The sequence below is a fragment of the Saccopteryx leptura genome, chromosome 3, assembly GCF_036850995.1.
Source record: "Saccopteryx leptura isolate mSacLep1 chromosome 3, mSacLep1_pri_phased_curated, whole genome shotgun sequence".
NCBI lineage: Eukaryota > Metazoa > Chordata > Mammalia > Chiroptera > Emballonuridae > Saccopteryx > Saccopteryx leptura.
In genome coordinates this window covers 88,225,416-88,245,860 of record NC_089505.1, presented here as the reverse complement: position 1 = coordinate 88,245,860, position 20,445 = coordinate 88,225,416, and the positions used below count along the sequence as shown (strand labels likewise).

General features: G+C 44.6%; 2 protein-coding genes across 7 annotated transcripts in view; both read right to left on the bottom strand.

Annotated features, from left to right (window-relative positions):
- Positions 1-266: 266 nt before the first annotated feature.
- VAMP3 (vesicle associated membrane protein 3) lies at positions 267-12,343 on the bottom strand. Its single transcript, XM_066374923.1, has 5 exons — positions 12,230-12,343; positions 9,985-10,066; positions 3,648-3,806; positions 2,816-2,867; positions 267-2,030 (listed from the first exon to the last, which is right to left on the bottom strand). Coding segments are annotated over exons 1-5 (315 nt in total). The 5' UTR covers positions 12,232-12,343; the 3' UTR covers positions 267-2,010.
- A 1,707-nt stretch (positions 12,344-14,050) lies between these two features.
- Positions 14,051-20,445, bottom strand: part of LOC136399599 (calmodulin-binding transcription activator 1-like) — a 729,052-nt gene continuing 722,657 nt past the window's right edge. For all 6 annotated transcript variants that reach the window (XM_066374925.1, XM_066374924.1, XM_066374926.1 and 3 more), the window contains one exon: positions 14,051-17,346. In XM_066374925.1, the coding sequence (XP_066231022.1) occupies positions 17,314-17,346 (33 nt within the window). In that variant the 3' untranslated portion in view covers positions 14,051-17,313. The remainder of the gene's footprint in view (positions 17,347-20,445) is intronic.

The following is a 20,445-nucleotide window of genomic DNA, read 5'->3' as shown; positions in this document are numbered from 1 at the left end:
AAATACTGAAGGTTTTTGTATTCATGAGGAAGCCAGTTCCCTGCTCACCTCCTATACTGGGAAGCACTTCTCCCAAGGGGAGGCTTCCTTCTGCTGAGCAGCGTACAGGCATGTGCTGGGTAACAGGAAGTCAGCGTGTGCAGGGAGGGGACTGGTGAGAAAGGACAGGACATAAGGGAGAGGCAGGGGAACAACAAGGAATGCCATTTTTAGGTCTTGGACCAGGCGCAGCTCTTCTATAAGCAACACAGCTACCACAATTATGTTTACCAACACTTTATTCAGTTCATTACAGTGGGCAAGTTCCCAGCTAAATGCACAGACCAAGTGAGGTATTCTGGGGTTAATACAGGAGCCAGTGGGCTACATGTGACTGAGCATCAAGGAGAGAGCACCAAAGTTTCAGTGTCAGACCGGCCAGAGACCCTGAGCTGAAACGGGGGTGACATCCTGACACTGTCAGCTGCCTCCTTCTCACAGCTGGGCACGTGCTAAGCATTACATCATCTCAGGGCTGTCAGCACAACAGATTCCAAAGAAATGGGCCCCATGTCCTGGTGCGCCTCTACTGTTGTTGCTTTGTAAGTCACATACTAGCATGTGACAGAGAAGTTCAGACTATTTCAGTACAATGGGCCACAGAGGAGGAAATCTGTTTTGCCCTCAGTGCCTGTATTCATTCATACCTGCACTCCTGTCCTTAAGCCACATAGCCTGATGCGGATAGTCTCAGCAACAGTCTGTCAGATGACAACAGCTATTCCAAAGCAGCATCTAGTGCAGACAGCCTAGGCCCCAGAAGACAGTGTCTTTGGCTAGCTATCCTCCTGTGAAAGGTCAGCCACCCCCACCAATGCTAACTGAAAGCACAATGTAGGAGACAGATTTAGAAGTAGGATATAAATAAAGATAGAAACAAACTCCAGAAAGCTAGTCTATGAGGCCTGGGCCAAACAATGACCGCTTCACAGGTGGTCTGGCTTGAAGGCTACAAAATTGCTGCTCACACAGTTCTCAGAGACACAGCCAGCAGAGGCTGCAGCTGGTATTCTGCAATGTCTCTAGTGTGAGCAGGGCAGGGTCTGGCTCCGCCCTCCTCTAGCCCAGGGAAAGTGCTGACTAGGAAGGAGAGTTATACCGCCCATGTATTCCAAAGGCAACAAATGCCAGTCAGGGTGCAGAAGCTTCACAAACAACATGACCGCTTTAACTCTGAAGGGCAACTTGGTTCCATTGGTCACTTTTCAGAATTTATATGCCAGGAACAGCCTTAAGGGCATTTTACTGGAACTTAACTTTTTGGCAAAATAGAAACTTTGGTCATAGCCATAGTTCTATAAAAATGTTTCAAAGAGGTTACTTCTGATTAAAATATTTTTAGCAAATTATACAAAACCGTAACAAGAAAGTAAACATCTTTGTGTCTAATGTAAGAGCAAATATTCTTTACCGGCACCTTATTTTAAATACAGCAGAAGTCAGTGGTGCTTATAAACAGCAGAGGGTTCCCTTATAGGGAATCAGAAAAGTTGCAAAATAAGGCACAGCCTGTCATCGTCACAGATTTGGGTTAGAGAGTAGTGTTCTCTCTGAAAGGCACAAACTGGAAATCTGATTACCCAAAGGTTTTAAATGTGGCTCTGAAGATAACGGTCATATGACGAGGACGGCTGACTTGGAAAAATATTCCTTTAACCGGAATTAATGGCAGTAATCAGACAATGTTATTTCTAGGTTATAACACTCTGGAACTGAAGAAGTCTTTCTTGTCAGCCCATATGTAAATTGGTAAAGGCACTGTGCAAAATGTGGGCTGGGCTGACCACACTTCTAGTTTAGAGTGCATATTTCAAAAAAGGCACATATCCTAAAAATCAACTTTATATGAACTAACAGAAAATAATCATTTTAGATATTATGCTCAGATACGTAAGCTGGATAACATAGCAGGTTCTAAGTCAGAAGTCTTGAAGAGGTTTCTGGAACAGCAGGCTGGAGTTCACTGGTTCTTCATGTGGAAACACTCCACACTAATCAGCAGAGAGAAGCAAACAGCAGGGAAAACGGGTTAGTCTTTCATTGCAAAACCAGAATGAACCCTGCACGCTGGTCTGAATGGGAGCAGTGCACCCGGCCTACTTCCGACCAGTGGCTTATCTACACTGTGTGGAGGGCTAGCGGAGACTGTCGCCAGCAAGGACCGAAGCTATGTCAGTACTGGGCCAAAACGGCAATGGCTTGTTCCCATGTTGTTCACAGCCTCCTTAGTAGTAAGAGTAGTAGTAATAATAGGGGTGTGTATTCATTTTTATAACTATTATTATTATCATATGCCAGGCACCAGCGTAAGCACTTTTTATATTTTAACCAGCTTTGTCCTCATAACAAACATGAGTTAGGTACTCTTATTATCACCATTTTATAAACGAGGAAACTGTAGTCAGGAGAGATTAAAATACTCGCCAAAGCTACACAGTTGGAAGGTGCTGGAGCTAGGGTAAGTCATAGGTAGTCTGTGCTTTTAACCACTAGACTGTTTTGTCTCTCACAAAAGGAAATATCTGATGGAAATATACTCAGAGAGAAAACTGATAGGTCAGTGGAAATGAATAAATTTTCTCTAATTTCAAAGCATTAGTGTTTACATCAAAAATCTCAGACTTTAATTATATAACACTCAAGAATTTAAAATATTTACTAAAGAAAAGAAAAGTCTTTCGAATAAACTAACATTTCTGAGGATATTTTATTCTGATTACCTGAAATCAACTGTGAACATGAATACAAGTTTCCATGAATTTAGAACAGAACTCACCAATGATGATGATGATGATGATGACCACAACGCTAATCCCTATGGCCCACATCTGCAACCAAACATACGTCCGTATCACATTTCAAAAAGAGCTCAACATGCTTACTGAAGAGTATCATATAATACCATCCTCATCACTGAAAGAGAAATTCAGGTGCACTACAATCTGAAATGATCCAGTTTTTAAAACCTAGATGCAGTGTTGTTCACAATGAGGACCTGAAGGTTACTTACCTGCTTTCATTAGCTGTTCAAATGACCTGTGGTCCCTAGGTAGGCATATGTTTTTGTGTATATAAGGTCTCCACATCAGGAGAGACTATGAAACATGTCCATGTATTGTCAAGTGTTGCTTCTAAACCAGGAAGGGGCAGGCCATATTTGGGATCTGCTGGTAGCACATTTCTTTGGTAACTGTGTAACGTCTGCTTTGGCCAGTGCTCCCTGTGGGACTGTGGTCTGCTCTCCCGTGGAGCACACTGTGGCTTCGGCACTGGAACCATTCAGAGCCACACACCCACTGACCACCAGTTCTAACCGTGTCCTGTCAGTCTGTTCAGGGCTTCCCTGGCGTGGAGGGTGGGGAGGGGCAATGTCTGACTGATTTAGGACACCCCTACATGCCTGTTCAGGTCAGCCACAGAACGTGGTTATTTCCTAGCTGTGGGGAGAGAGACGGGGTATGCAGTCAGTCTTTTAGACTCAGTCAATCCAACTGTTCATGCGTGGGAAGCCAAACTCGCCTCTGAGATTTATGAACATCCAATATTTGCAGGCTCAGTCCATCCCCCGAGAATGCAGAGGGTGACAATGTCAAGATGAAGAGAATTACCTTGCAGTTCTTCCACCAATATTTTCGCTTCAACTTGGCAGCACTTGTTTCAAACTGGGAAGCTCCTGCCTGCAGTGCATCTGCACGGTCATCTAACTCGGAGAGCTTCTGATCTCTTTCCAACACCTTATCCACGTTGACTCTCATGATGTCCACCACCTGAAGGAATATGATCCCATCAAGTTACAGATAACAAAACAGGGCCCCAGACGGTGGCTCAGTGGATAGAGCATCGGCCCAGCGTATAGATGTCCCAGGTTTGACTGCCAGTCAGAGCGCACATGAGAGCGACCATCTGCTTCTCTTCCCCTCCTGCAGCCAGTAGTAGCTCGATTGGTTTGAGCATTGGCCCAGGGCGCTGAGGCTAGCTCGGCTGGTCTGAGCATCTGCCCCAGGCACTAAAGACAGCTTGGTACTAGAGCAGGGGTCCCCAAACTTTTTACACAGGGGGCCAGTTCACTGTCCCTCAGACGGTTGGAGGGCCGCCACATACAGTGCTCCTCTCATTGACCTCCAATGAAAGAGGTACCCTTTCCGGAAGTGTGGCAGGGGGCCAGATAAATGGCCTCAGGGGACCGCAGTTTGGGGACACCTGTTCTAGAGCATCAGCCCCTGACAGGGTTGTTGGGTAGATCCAGGTTGGGGCACATGTGGGAGTCTGTCTCTGAATTTCCTCTCCTCTCACTTAAAAAAAAAGAAATGGTAGAGTAGATAGGTATTAATTGAGATGATGGTTGTCCATCATCAGCAGGACTAAATTACTTAACCAGGGTCTATGGAACATGGAGTTTCCCTGAAGAGTCTGAATTATCTGTTATCATTAGTCAGATAGCCCTTATTTTCACATGGACTCATTTTGGAATTATATTCAAGAAATGAGCACAATCCAGTGAACTGCAGTCTTGTCAACATCCCTGGTAGTGCTGTTCCAGCATCTTTGGGTCCTTTTCTTAAACAGATTGTCCAGGTTAAATGCATATGCATTTTTACTTTGGACCAGGATGACCACAACTAGGTAGCTGTTACCATAAGGTATTTTTGGTCACACTAAATGAACTCAGTACTAATTCTAAGAATATGACTATTTTTCAATATCTCAATTGAACTTGATTATTAAAAAACTCCATATATATATACTTATGTTAATTTGTTTCTATTAAATTTTTTTTTGAATATTTTATCAGTTATTCTTTTCTATCTGTAGCTAAAATAAAGAATGATTATAAAGAATTCTTAACATTCAACAACAAAAAAGAAACTACCCAATTAAAAAATGGGCAATGGGCTTGAATAGACATTTCTATAAAGACTATATACACCCTGACCTGTGGTGGCACAGTGGATGGAGCATTGACCTGGAGTGGTAAGGTCGCTGGTTTGAAACCCTGGGCTTGTCTGGTCAAAGCACACACGACATGCAGTTACTACAAGTTGATGCTTCCTGTTTCTCCCACACACCCTTTCTCTCTCTCTCAGTAAATAAAATCTTAAAAAAAAAGAAAGTATATATAAATAGCCAACGAGCATGTGAAAAGATATTCAACATGACTGGTCATTAAGGAAATGCAAATCAAAACCACGAGATACTACTTTATACTCACAGGATGACTATAACAAAAGAAAATAAGTGTTGGTGAGGATGTGGAAAAATATGAACCCTGGGCGTTGCTAGTGTGAATGTAAAATGGTGCGGCTACTGTGGAAAAGTTTAGTTCTTCCTCAAAATATTAAACAGAGAATTACCATATGATCCTAGCTACATACCCAAGAGAAATATGTAGAAACGTACACACAGAAATTTGCGTGCAAATGTTTATAGCAGTATTACTGGTAAAGCCAAGCAGTGAAAACAACTGAAAAATCCTTCAACTGATGAATGGATACACAAGGTATACACATGCAATGGGATATTAGCCATGAAAAGGAAGGAGGGACTAATATTTGTTACAAGTTGGATAAACATAAAAAATATTATACTAAGTGAAAGAAGCAAGACACAAAAGGTCACATAGTGCATGACTCCTTTCATATGACATCTAGAAAAAGAAAAACCACAGAAATAGAAAGTCAATTAGAAGTTACCAGAGAATGAGAGTAAATGGGAGTAATTATTAAATGTGTACAGGTTCTAGGGTGATGAAAAAATTTTGAAACTAGAAAGAGGTGATAGTTGCACAACATTGTGACTGCACCAACTACCACTGAACTGTATACTTTACAATGGTTAATTATTGCTATGTGAATCTCACTTCAATTAAAAAAAAACTTCTTAAAATTCCTTCCGTTAAGAAAAAGGACTCAGTTTGATTTTGTAAATAAACAAAAATTTCTTGCAGGATGGAATTAGAGTGGGTTTCTTAGCATGAAATATGCTTTAACAATACATTGTTAATCATAATTTAACAAGTTTGATTTTAATTTTCTATTTTTCTTTTCTTTTTTTTTTTTTAGTATTCTTCTGAAGTGAGAAGCAGGGAGGCAGAGAGAAAGACTCACACACATGCCCAACCCGGATCCACCCGGCATGCCCACCAGGGGGCGATGCTCTGCCCATCTGGGGCATTGCTCCGTTGCAACCTGAGCCATTCTAGCACCTGAGGCAGAGGCCACAGAGCCATCCTCAGGGCCCGGGCCAACTTTGCTCCAATGGAGCCTTGGCTGCAGGAGGGGAAGAGAGAGACAGAGAGGAAGGAGAGGGGGAGGGGTGGAGAAGCAGATGGGCGCTTCTCCTGTGAGCCCTGACCAGGAATTGAACCCGGAACTTCCACACGCTGGGCCAACGCTCTATAGCTGAGCTAGCTGGCCAGGGCTGATTTTAATTTTTTAAATTGGGATGCCATCAGTTAATAAGATTATATAGATTTCAAGAGTACATGTTTATGACACATGGTCTGTATAATGCATTGTGTGCCCACTACCCAGAGTCAAATCATCTTCCATCACTATATATTTGGCCCCCCATTAAACATAAACTTAACACTGCCTTTTCTTTTTTTTTTTTTAAAGTCAACTGCTTTCTTTTTTTTTATATATATAATTTTTATTTATTTATTTATTCACTTTAGAGGGGGGGAGAGAGAGAGAGAGAAAGAGAGAGAGAAGGGGGAGGAGCAGGAAGCATCAACTCCCATATGTGCCTTGACCAGGCAAGCCAGGGTTTTGAACTGGCAACCTTAGTGTTTCCAGGTTGACGCTTTATCCACTGCACCACCCCGGGTCAGGCAACACTACCTTTTAAGGCAGCTAAATGCAGAGAGACCCAGCTATCTTTGTGGGAGAGTGATGGCTTTTAGGAGCATGGAAATATTAGTTTAAATTCTTCCATCTCCCATTGTGGGTCTGCATATTCAGGGCTGAACAAAGATGCTATGAGCGTCCTCTAACTCAAGAATTCCAAATATAGCCTGACCAGGCGTGGCACAGTGGATAGAGCACCGGACTGGAATGCAGAGGACCCAGGTTCGAGACCCCAAGGTCACCAGCTTGAGTGCAGGCTCATCTGGTTTGAGCAAAGCTCACCAGCTTGGACCCAAGGTAGTTGGCTCGAGCAAGGGGTTACTTGGTCTGCTGAAGGCCTGTGGTCAAGGCACATATGAGAAAGCAATCAATGAACTAAGGTGTTGCAACAAAAAACTGATGATTGATGCTTCTCATCTCTCTCCATTCCTGTCTGCCTGTCCCTATCTATCCCTCTTTCTGACTCTGTCTCTGTAAAAAAAAAAAAAGAAAAAGAAAAAATTCCAAATATAGATTTGTTGGGCCAGAGCAATTTGCCTGCATCTGCCTTCTGCACGTCAATGGGCAACAACGGGAGGTGAATTCTACACAGGCTTGCTCAGGCTAGGTAACTAGAAAGTCAGTCTACTAGAAGAGCATTCTAGTGAAAATTAAGGCTAGAAGGACTGGTCTGGGCTTGAACAATCTATAGACCTAATTCTTGTATGCAAAGACATATGTACCCCCATGTTCATCACGGGATTATTGATGGTGGCCAAGACATGGAAACAACCAAAGAGCCCCTCGACAGAGGACTGGATAAAAAAAGATATGGTACATATACACAATGGACTACTCAGCTGTAAGAAATGATGACATATTGCCATTTGCAACAACACGGATGGACTTTAAAAACATACTAAGTGAAATAAATAAATCAGAAAAAGCTAAGAACTATATGATTTCACACATAGGTGGGATATAAAACTAAGACTCATGGATATAGATAAAATTGAGGTGTCTGATGGGGCAGGGGGAGGGAAGAAGGGGAGTAATGGCAGGACAAATATACGGTGACAGAAAATGAGTTGACTTTGGGTGATGGGCACACAATGCAATCAATAGTTCAAATGTCATGCAGATGTTCACCTGAAACCTATGTACTTTTTTTTTTTTTTGTATTCTTCCGAAGCTGGAAACGGGGAGAGACAGTCAGACAGACTCCCGCACGCGCCCGACCGGGATCCACCTGGCATGCCCACCAGGGGCGAAGCTCTGCCCACCAGGGGGCGACGCTCTGCCCCCCACCCCCACCCCGGGGCGTCGCTCCGCTGCGACCAGAGCCACTCCAGTGCCCGGGGCAGAGGCCAAGGAGCCATCCCCAGTGCCTGGGCCATCCCTGCTCCAATGGAGCCCTGGCTGCGGGAAGGGAAGAGGGAGACAGAGAGGAAGGAGGGGGTGGGGGTGGAGAAGCAAACGGGCGCCTCTCCCATGCGCCCTGGCCGGGAATCGAACCCGGGTCCCCTGCATGCCAGGCCGATGCTCTACCGCTGAGCCAACCGGCCAGGGCCTGAAACCTATGTACTCTTATTGATCAATGCCACCCCGTTAAATTTAATTTCTAAATAAAAAATAAAAAATAAAATTCTATTACCCTAGTTTATAAAGTGGTTTTCTTCTTTCCATTATTTAAATTTTATTTATTTTTATTTTTTATTTATAGAGGGAGGGATAGATAGGGACAGACAGACGGGAACAGAGAGAGATGAGAAGCATCAATCATCAGTTTTTCATTGAGACACCTTAGCTGTTCATTGATTGCTTTTTTTTTTTTTTTTGTATTTTTCTGAAGTTGGAAACAGGGAGGCAGTCAGACTGACTCCCGCATGTGCCTGACCGGGATCCACCCAGCATGCCCACCAGGGGGTGATGCTCTGCCCATCTGGGGCGTCACTCTGTTGCAACCAGAGCCATCCTAGTGCCTGAGGCAGAGGCCACAGAGCCATCCTCAGCGCCCGGGCCAACTTTGCTCCAATGGAGCCTTGGCTGCAGGAGAAGAAGAGAGAGACAGAGAGGAAGGAGAGGGGGAGGGGTAGAGAAGCAGATGGGCGCTTCTCCTGTGTGCCCTGGCCGGGAATCGAATCTGGGACTCCTGCACACCAGGCCGACGCTCTACCACTGAGCCAACCGGCCAGGGCCTTGATTGCTTTCTCATATGTGCCTTGACCGCGGGCCTTCAACAGACCAAGCAACCCCTTGCTGGAGCCAGCGACCTTGGGTCCAAGCTGGTGAGCGTTTTGCTCAAACCAGATGAGCCGGTGCTCAAGCTGGTGACCTCAGGGTCTCGAACCTGAGTCCTTCTGCATCCCAGTTCAATGCTCTGTCCCTTGCGCCACCGCCTGGTCAGGCTCCATTTTTTTTTATTATGGCAAAATATACATAGTAAAGTAGTTTTTGGAGGAATGCCCTCAGGGAGGGGTATTTGTGTTTTAGGTATGTGATTTGGTTACAAGAAATAAGCATGAGGCCCTGGCTGGTTGGCTCAGCGGTAGAGTGTCGGCCTGGCGTGCGGGGGACCCGGGTTCGATTCCCGGCCAGGGCACATAGGAGAGGCGCCCATTTGCTTCTCCACACCCCCCTCCTTCCTCTCTGTCTCTCTCTTCCCCTCCCGTAGCCAGGGCTCCATTGGAGCAAAGATGGCCCGGGCGCTGGGGACGGCTCCTTGGCCTCTGCCCCAGGCGCTAGAGTGGCTCTGGTCGCGGCAGAGCGACGCCCCCGGAGGAGCAGAGCATCGCCCCCTGGTGGGCAGAGCATCGCCCCTGGTGGGCGTGCTGGGTGGATCCCGGTCGGGCGCATGCGGGAGTCTGTCTGACTGTCTCTCCCCGTTTCCAGCTTCAGAAAAATACAAAAAAAAAAAAAAAAAAAAAGAAATAAGCATGAAACCAGGAGAATCTGATTTCTTTCTGTTTAGATGGCTTCCAGAATAGTAGGGGACAAAATACTGTTACTTTTATGATGGAGTCACAATTTACATTCAGTTTTATACTTTCTCTAAGCAATTACTTCCAGAGTGTTCCCATGTTGATTTAAAATTCCTCTTTTCAACATTTCCAAGCAATACCTCATCCACTTGGTTCTGTGTCTGCTGAAGTCTTCGATTACTGCCCGAGGCAGCGCTTGGACCGGCAGGCGCACCTGTAGACCTGAAACATGCAAAGGCACAAGTGTTAGTACATTATCATTGAAAATATAGTTTTGTAAGTATTCAGCTGTTATGCCAGGACCCTCAGTTTTAGGAATTTCAAGACTAAAGCAGAAAAAAACCCATCCTGCAGCATTTATTCTAATTCCTCTGTAATTTCCAAGATTCGCCATGTTAAAAGTGACAAGGGTCTCAAGTAAAGGTTGAACAGGATCTACTTTGTATCACTGAAGAACCTGACCCTAAGATACATAAACTCTACTTTCTAATTTTTTATTACTTTTTTTAATTTATTTATTTTCTTTTTCTTTCTTTTTTTTTTTTTTTTTTTTCATTTTTCTGAAGCTGGAAACAGGGAGAGACAGTCAGACAGACTCCCGCATGCGCCCGACCGGGATCCACCCGGCACGCCCACCAGGGGCGACGCTCTGCCCACCAGGGGGCGATGCTCTGCCCCACCGGGGCGTCGCCATATTGCGACCAGAGCCACTCTAGCGCCTGAGGCAGAGGCCACAGAGCCATGCCCAGCGCCCGGGCCATCTTTTGCTCCAATGGAGCCTTGGCTGCGGGAGGGGAAGAGAGAGACAGAGAGGAAAGCGCGGCGGAGGGGTGGAGAAGCAAATGGGCGCTTCTCCTATGTGCCCTGGCCGGGAATCGAACCCGGGTCCTCCGCACGCTAGGCCGACGCTCTACCGCTGAGCCAACCGGCCAGGGCCTATTACTTTTTTTTAAAGCCACACGTCTACTTAAATGTACTCAGTACTCTTCTAATCTTTTCAGAGTGGCAAGAATTATTTTCACATGTATGAACAGTTATAGAATGCCCCTTTTCCAGTATGCGGCAATGCAGTCATTTACAGAACTAAGAAGCAATGCACCCTCTCTTAAAAGGTTACTCATCTTTTAAAATTCTCAAAAAATGCTTTCTTTCTCCCCAGGCAGATCTTCTCTAACCACTCTGGATTTGAAATCTTTATTTTTCCATTACTTTGTTGGCAATGCTGTGATTTGAATTTTTTTTTTTTTCATTTTACATATCTTTGTGGTCTTGCCTTCCCTAACAGATCACAAGCTCCTGTGTCTTAGAGGTCTCCTGTGTATCTAAGAGAGCACCTAGCTCATGTCTTACATACATCAGCCACTGATTCATTGATTCAATAGGCAATATTCTACCATGTATCAGTGACAGCAGATAGAACAGATCCCATTCCAGCGGTCATGGATGTGAGTGTCTGATATCAGATAGTCAAGGACCATACTGGTGCATTTTCTCATTGAGTCCTCATAAGTCTTGAAAGGGAATACTTCTATTATCTCCATTTTATAGATGAATCAAGTGAGGTTTAGGAAGTCAACACAGCTGGTGATTGTGTTTAGACCAGGTGCTGTGTAATTCCACGGATCTGGAGATCTCAGCCACTGTGATCTACGGCTGTCACAGCGGTCTGAGTGGTAACACTCAGTGTGTCCCTAGTTCCTAGAAGAAACCCGGGGAGAGAACGCATTCCTTTCTCCTCTGTAGGTGAGCAGTGAGCAGAGAGCAGACTGGGGCGGGAATAGAGGGTTCCTGTGATTCTTGACCACGTTCTCTGACTGTTACCACGGGAAACGTCCCGTTGGCAAGGGCCACCACCAAGCGAGAGAAGTCCCATAGCCATCTTCCGAGTCCACTCTGGCGCGGGGGCCTCGAGACAGAGCAGAGAGCCTTTCCCTTGCAACTTCCGGAGCCCCGCCCAGCTCCAGGCAGAGAGCTGGGAGTCAACCGCCCGTCCCAGAGACCCCGCGGGGAGAATGGGGGGCGAGGCAGGGGCGGTGGGGTGGGAGCGAGGCAGGGGCGGGGCGGGGCCGAGGGCGAGGCGGGGGCGGGGCGGGGCAGGGGCGCTCCTAACCGGGAAGCCCCGCGCCGCCCCTCCCTGGCCCCTTCCGCGTCCGCCCGACGGTCGCGGGGCTCTCCGGCGCGGTCGGCGGCACCGCGGGGTCACCCCGCCCGCCAGCAGCCCTCATTCCCGGGGCCGCCGCCCACCGCTAGGCCTTGGGAGCCCCGCACAGGCCTCGGCCGGTGACCGAGCAGCGGCTGGCACGAACCGGGCCGGACGGGGCTCCCAGTCGCGGGCCACCGGCGCCCAGGGCCCGAGGCCGCCCAGCTGCGCATCGCGTCACTCACATTTTGGCGGTGGCGACGGGCGAAGTGTCCGCGGATCGGAGGAGTAGGGTCCGGAGGCCAGGAACCTGGGCGGGGCGGCGGCGCGGCGGCGCGGGGCCGATGACACCACGGGACGGGCCCGGCGGAGGGGCGGGGCCACATGGGCGGGGCGTCGTGGGGGCGGGGCCGCACGAGGGCGCTGGGGCGGTGGGACTGGCGGGGCCGAGGCGGCGCTGCGGGGCCTGAGTCTGCAGAGCTGAGTGCGGATCCCGGAGCGTCCGCTCCGTGCCCCCGCCGCCCCTGTGACGCTGGGGGGCTGGCGCATTACCCACGGAACAGGGACGGTGCAGGTGATCGGTATGGGCCGTTTCGCTGGCGGCGACAATATTGGAGACAACCAGTTTGTTGATGCTCAACTCCCCACATTAACCTAGTGGTCCCGTAGACACCACGTTTTTTCCAAGAAACCTGTTAAAATGCAAATAGGAAGTCCCTTTGAGTTATCTATCACTGACACTCCCTTCGCATTCGTGACACATATTTGTCATCGTACAGGCCAGATTATAACCTGTACGTGAGCCTTGGCATCAGGGGTGGTCAGTTTCTGCACTTCAGGATTCCCGGACCGAGCAGTAGGTCCTCAGCTTTTGACCACATGGAGACGGAGGCACATAGCTGAAGGCAGAGGGTTACTATGCAATGTCTTCAAGTTGTAACAAAGTATTTCTACCAACTAGACAACAGATACGTTAAAAAAAATAAAAAGCAGCACTACTACAAAACACTAATAGGTCAACTTGCAGATTTAGATGAGAAACAGAAAAGAAACACTAACCTGCCTCTTCCAGATTCAAAAGGAATAATTTGATAAGTGAAATGTATTAGAATGAACATCACAGAGAAGGTGGGAGTTGAGTAGTTAAGTAACCAAAAGAACTTCCCAGGGAAGGGATGAGCAGACATTATGACCAAACACAACAGTGGAAATTGACATGGAATAAAAAGTTGAGAGAACAAACAAGAAAGAAAAATGTCATTTAAATGCAGTGGGCTATAGAAACCATTGAGGCCCCACGGAGGTCCGAGATCATGCAGAGTCTGTGTGCCAGTGTCATTGGGACAGATTAGGTAGAAGGCAGACCCCCAGAGAGAGGAAGCTCTACAGTAGGGGTCGGGAAACTTTTTGGCTGAGAGAGCCATGAACGCCACATATTTTAAAATGTAATTCCATGAGAGGCATACAATGACCCGTGCATGTTATGCATTATCCAATAAAAACCTGGTGTTGTCCCGGAGGACAGCTGTGATTGGCTCCAGCCACCTGCAACCATGAACATGAGCGGTAGGAAATGAATGGATTGTAATACATGAAAATGTTTTATGTTTTAACGTTATTTTTTTTATTAAAGATTTGTCTGCGAGCCAGATGCAGCCATCAAAAGAGCCACATCTGGCTCGCGAGCCATAGGTTCCCGACCCCTGCTCTATAGTAAAGGGATGAAATAGTGACGACTTACTCAGGAAGATTTGACAAACTTCAGAGGATTTTAACTGAAAAGGTGAATTTAGATTGGTGTCCTTATCTTTCAGAAAACTGCATTAAGGCAAATGATTGACATGCTGAAAGGTGCCCAAGAAAATTGTTGAAAAGCAAATATTATAGGAAGTGACTCTACTAAGAAATTTTCTCATTCCTGGACATGCCCCAAACCATGTTACATTCCATGTCAAAACACTGTATCTGGAACTAAGAAAATACTTGAAATAGTTTCATATGGTCTGAAACATGCCATCTCCTTGGGTTGCAGTATCCGGTAGAGTTAAAGCAACACACACATAATATGGGGAAATTTTCTTCATTTTTAATTTACAGCAGAAAGAATATAAAGCATTCAGAAAACATTTTCCATATTTTAAGGGCAATTCAAAACATTTTGCATGGTTTCCAGCAGCTGAGTTCTTCAACAGATCCATTGATTCAATGATGCTTTACATGCACAATTACAAAAATAAAACTTACAAAAAAAGAAGACATCTAGACTAGGTTTACATGCAAGTCTCAGGGACCCCCCATTGGGCGCCAACTACTGTGTGGAACTGCCACAAGCGACCGCGCAGCCAGAGAGGGGTTCGCGTTAGTGTCTTATTTCGTTCACACAGTACAGCTGATTTCAAATGGGTAACAAGAATAGCAATGAAATCTTCAGGAGACAGAATAAGATTAGCTATTAATTTTATAATGAAGTCCTACTCCTGGCACTTGGGAATTCAGATTATCCAAGAAAGCTGCGCTTATCATCTTATACTCAAATGAAGGTTCACAACCAAGAAAAAGCAGTCAGAAATGCTCATTTCAGTGGAAGCGTCTTTGTACCTCCCCTAGGATTCACAGTTGTACTGGTAGATCACGTTGGTAGGTTTTTGGAACCTACTTCCTATCCCATCCTAAATTCTACATACGTCTTTATCCTCCGGAGTTTTCTAACTTACTTAGCTAATAATGTGGCATGGGAAACATTTAGAAAAATAACATAAATGTGAGGTTGTTAAAGCAAACCCACTGAGGTCATTACTCTTGTCAGAAGGCCGGTTATTTGGAATGAACATATCTAAATTCAGTATTAATATAGGCTATTTTCTGAAAGCTGGCTTTCCCATTCTGTTCCCACTTATGAATGCAATTGTGTGTTTGTAAATTACTCAGTGTCCTCCTATAGGTCAAATTGTGTAAAATAATAGGAGTCTGGGGGAAGGGGGACTGCAACAGCTGTAACGTAACCCACACATTTAAAATAACAAAATTGAGTCAGCTCAGTTTACAAATGTACAGATGGGCACTAGTTGTGGGGCTGTCACTGTTGTCAAAGCTGATCACAAGCAGTAAGACATATACTGTACAGTAATTGGAGGTTGGCAGTGAAAGGAAGTAATTAAAAAACAAGTACAATTATAGAAAAGGCACCAAGAGCACTGACCCCAGTTTGTACCACAATCTTTTCGTGTCTGCCTTCCTTCTAAAGACACCAGTGTAAAAGCTTATTTGTGAATATTTTTAGGCTTCACAACAAGCCTTGAGTTTTAACTTACAGTCGGCAGCCAGAACCAAGAGAAAAACTATTATTTCAGCTTTACACCAACTGGTCCTGAAACGTAACCTGGGGGTTTGAAACTGGCATCAGCAAATGCGAACTTGATTCTCTCAATTTAACATGAGTAGTTGAATTTTTAAAAGCATCCGATTTCTTTGGCTCCTCATTGTGTTAAAATAGTAATAGACCATAACATCCCTACAATACCAGTATGCATCTTTTTAATTTTTAGTGGTTTTTTTTGTGTGCAATTTTTATCACATTTTCTGATTTCCAGCAGGATATGAAAACGTGAAACATTTTTTCTACCTTTCACACGATTTCTCTTGTCAGGTTTTGATCGTTCTAAGTGTTCTTTGTTGGAGCGAGTGAATGGTGTTAAGCTGTATACTGATTCATCTTATGATTATCCATTTAGCAAAAGTAACTTAATTTTCTTAAGCAATATCAGCATTCACATTACTTGGCACCGTTGGCAAAAAAATTTTAAATAAAATAAAATAAACTCCTGGTAGCCAAAATTAAATGTAAACATATCCTTTTTTTTAAGTAATGTTACTCTGCCTTTTTTCCTAAGTCTAAATACAGTAGCTCTTTTTTTATTTTTTATTTTTTGCAGTTTAGTCATGCTTTAGCAAAATGTTCTTCTAAAGAACATTTAAAATAAAGTACTCTTATAGTGAAATAAAGTTTTTTTTGTTTCATTTTACAGACCATAGCCACTAATGCTTTGCTTTTGTTCATTTCTTTTTTTCTTGATTTCATGCACATCTCTGTTTTAATATATACAATATATACAAACAATACATCCACATTTTTCTTGCTCATTCAGACAAAACTATACAAATAATTTTATCTTGCCATGTTATCGACCTTTATGAATAAAATATTTAGCAATTAATATAATCCCTTTCAAATATTTCTCACTTTCCATTTCTACCTTCTATATATACACAGAAACTGCTCCGTTTGGATGAGATATAGCCAAAAAATATGGAATTTACTGGCCAGAACGCAGCACCACTCTGATCTTTTAGGTGGCAAATGTCCAGGCAAGATTTATGATTCCTTAGAATGACTACAGTTTCCAAGGTTCCTAAAAAAAAAACAAAAACAAAAAAAACAACTACATGCTTTACCGATTCTCTAGGTAATTCTCATTGCACATGAAAGTAAGGCAAAGAAATTAAAGTGCTGAACATGAGAAAAGGGACAAGACGATTACTCGCAGGTTCTCGGGAGGTGGTGGGGACAAGAAAATAAACTTAAACTCTGTTCACTGTTTCTCGTTACTTCCCATGCATTACCCGTTTGCCACACACTTGCCCCTCTGCAAATTTCCACAAGACATTAAAAACCTGCAGATTTTTAAAAGTTGCATTCAGTGTGCTGTAGAGATTAAAATGAAAACGAACAAAGGAAGATAAAAAACAAAAAAACGAAAAACAACAAACCCAACAGTGAAGGAAATGAGAACACACGGACCCAATAAAGGTTTGTATGATCTGAGCCCTCCACTGGTGGACGGGTCCCAAAGATGCAGCTTCTTGGAACTGACAGGTGCAGGAACATCCTTCTCCTGTTGCTCGTGCACCCTTACCTTTCCTTATCTATATATTTTTTGGTATAAATATTTGTACAGTTCCACACGATGTTTGAATACAGCCCTATGTAAGAAGGAAAACGGCTTCTTCCTAAGAAGAGGAAGCCTCTTTCGATTCCTCGTGGTGTCTTGTTTTTCCCATGATCCAACAGAAGACTGAGTTGCAAGATGTCTTGCTGATCAAATTAAAAGTTGTCCATGAAAGTGCAAATGCAATGACCAAAACATTCCTGTTAAAATTCTGCAGCTGATCTCCCCAAAACTGCAGAGGGATTGTGTGTGTGTTTGTGTGTGTGTGTGTGTGTGTGCACGCGCGCATGTGCATGTGTGTTGTTGCATGTCTCTGCTAAAAACAGAAATGAAAACAGTCTGAAAAGCAATGTCACATTGCTATGGGATGCTGCTGTAGGTCTTCAAGTTCCTTGGCCTTTTTCAATTCTTTCACTCTGGAAGAGAAAACAAAATACCAGGTGATAACCATAGAGGGAAACCGTGACCGAATCTGGGAAAGGGCGTTACCGTTCCCTCCGAAGTTAAAAAAAAGACAAGAAAAAAAAAAAAAAGACAAAGACTATTTGAGGACTGAGGGCAAAAGAAACTCCTGTTTAACTGCTGAGGAAGACATTCCAAAGAGGAAGGTGTGGCCCTTCCTGAAACCTGGCTCTACCATCACGCAGCTCTGAACGCAAAGCAAAACCGAAACCTATGTTAAATCAAGTGTAACAATCACATGCTCATGGGTAGAAAATGTTGACTGTTTCAATAACTTTCCTTTCAGCCTGGTGGGTCGCAGTCAGCACCCTATAATAATTCCATGTGATGCAAGTTAGGGAAACTGCACACGCATTTATTTAGCTTCTGATATACCTAGGAAATGGACTGCTTCCTTCACTGACTCAAGGTTCTTCGATATCCCAACCCTGATCTTACACCTGTGCAGCGCTACGGGGTTCACTCACGTGGAGTCTTTGATTTTCATATTCCTGCCTTTCCTCCCATCCCACATTGTAGTTTTAAAAAGATGTTCTGGTCATGTCCCCCAGTGCTCCCAGAGGGACAGCAATAGGGCGCAGTGCATACAAGGTCCTTTGTTCTATCAATAGTTATCCTACACGGTATAGTAACCAAATTTAAAGGAGATGGTTATAAACAGAGTCACGGGAAGTTCATATCAACAAATTACTTGTTAATTATCACTTCCAGTCTGTATTTTTTTAATATACTAAAAACTTGCCTAGGTGTTTTCATACAGCCTCCTTACGTAGGGTACCAGGGAAGAGGGCGTGAGCTATAAAAAAAAGAGTTCTCTTGACTGACAAATATATAATGAAGACCTTGCCTTTATCAGGATAATTGCAAGTGTGACTTTCGGGGCTAAGTTTGAAGTCACCGCATGCTGCATGGGTCATGGACAGTCTGTGACGCTGCGTGCTGGATGGCAACACGTTTCCCAAACACGGGTGTGAGAAGGGGACCATATGTAGCTCAAAAAAAGTGGCAGGTTCTCAGGACATGTCACTGTACTTCAACAGCATGACAAGAAGTCTGGTTTGCTTTTCTAATATGGGCCTGTACCGAGGCCAATAATAGCCAAATACAGTTTCTGGTTCTCTTGAGAGTCAGGCCTTTCCTGTGATCTGCAGCGACACCAGTCTATTTAAATCTTATTCTAAAAACAAATGCTAGTTGGGGCAGGAAGAAAAACATTTTTGAAAAACCATGAGTTACTGCCACGTTCCAGTGATCGTGAATGGCGCAACTTGGGAGGACCGGCACTTTGACCGAGGCCAGGCAGAATCTTTTCTCAGGGTTCTGCAAAGTTGATACACTCACTCTCTTCAAACAGAAGATGCTCTCATTCAGAAAAAAAAGGCTTTATCATTTTATCATCAATACTAGAAAGAATGATAATGTTTGAACACTTGCTTGTCTGTCTGATTTATTTACTAAATGCAGCCAAGCCCAGCTGGATCAAACCACGTAGCTTCATAATGGCTACATCTTTCTGTCTTAATAGGTACCTTTGAAACACACAGCTATGTAACTGGATCCAGGAATGATTTAGTTTCTAAAATTTTGTCATTCAAGATACCATGGACTATGAAATTCTCGGGTCATCTGGATATTACTGTCCAGAGTTGTGCATCATTAGAAGTCCCTCATTTCGGACATGCAGACTTGAGAAGTCATGGGATTTTTTTTTTTTCTTTTTAAAAATTGAAACATGCTGTATCCTGTGTTCAATTTTTAAACATGCAGTATCTATACTAGCAGCTCTTCGGCTGGAGAAATGCAAGGGCATGCAGCGATGCCGCGCCGACGTCGGGCATGCAGGGCTTCCGCGCCTGGGCGGACTGGTGCTGGATCAGGGCGAGATGTGCATGCTGCTGCAGAGACTACGTCTCGTTCCGGCCCTGGCCCACGGCTCATTCACAACTGTGCGACAGGGACACCATCACTGATGGGACATCTAGCACTGGAAGAGCTCTCAACTCAGCGGCTGACAGCATCCCCACAAAGAGAGCCGCCTGCAATTTTTCTACAGTGGAAACAGGAATGCTTTGAAAATGGGAAGTTCATCACTGAGATGACGTAACAGGACAGGGTCATTGTCACCAGAAGCGTTGTCTAATACGGTTTCCTACCAAAGACTCGGCCATTGGCTGGTCACGATGGGAGGGTAATGTCAACATTTTTCTTTTAGTTGAAATGGTCACATTGTTTTGTTTCCTTTCTGAACTAATGAGAAAGTCGACTAAATTTTCATAAGATCTGTTAAGTGACCAGGTGAATCGTCTGCCACAGAATTGGTGACCGCCTCACGCAGCACTTAGGTTAAGGGGAGGCGCGTCCAGGCACAGAGGGGGCTATGCCTGTCTGCACAGGGGAAAGGAGACATGGAGATTTTCAGATGTGCTTTGAAATCCTGAGCTGAAGTGGGGAATTTAGTTCTTAGTTTTGTGAAGAGGTGTGCATGGTGTACTGGGCTCATAAATGATACCGAAATGACTTAAATGGCATAGGCCTTTTTTTCTTTCTAACAGACAGTCTAATTAAAGGACTGGGGGGGGGGAAGGGGGAAGGAAAAGAACACTTGTGTTCTAATAGCTGTACAGGTTACTTAATATTTGTGACCTTCCTTGTCCTCATGACACCACCATTATCTCCAAACTGTAAGTGCAGCAGCCGGATTGGCAGGACTTGAGCAGCTGCCCCCAATGACACAGTCACTAAGTGGCGGTACAGAGATTTGAAGATACTCCTCTGTCTCCACTAGCTCAGGATAACAAAAAGAAATTTATTTTCAAGTTATTTTATTTTCCCCCCAAAAGACTCAACAGAAAACAAGCATTTGGAAATTTCCATGGTCTGAGATCAGTATGTCACTGAAAATGGATGACAACAATTGCATTTTCTCAATTCTGAGGTGTCACCCCTTATATGACCCTATAACCCTATGTTGATTTTATTAGTGTTTGAGAGGGACTCCCTCCCCCCCCCCCCCCCGGTTAAATGTACCTACTGATTTTCAACACAGGTGTGAA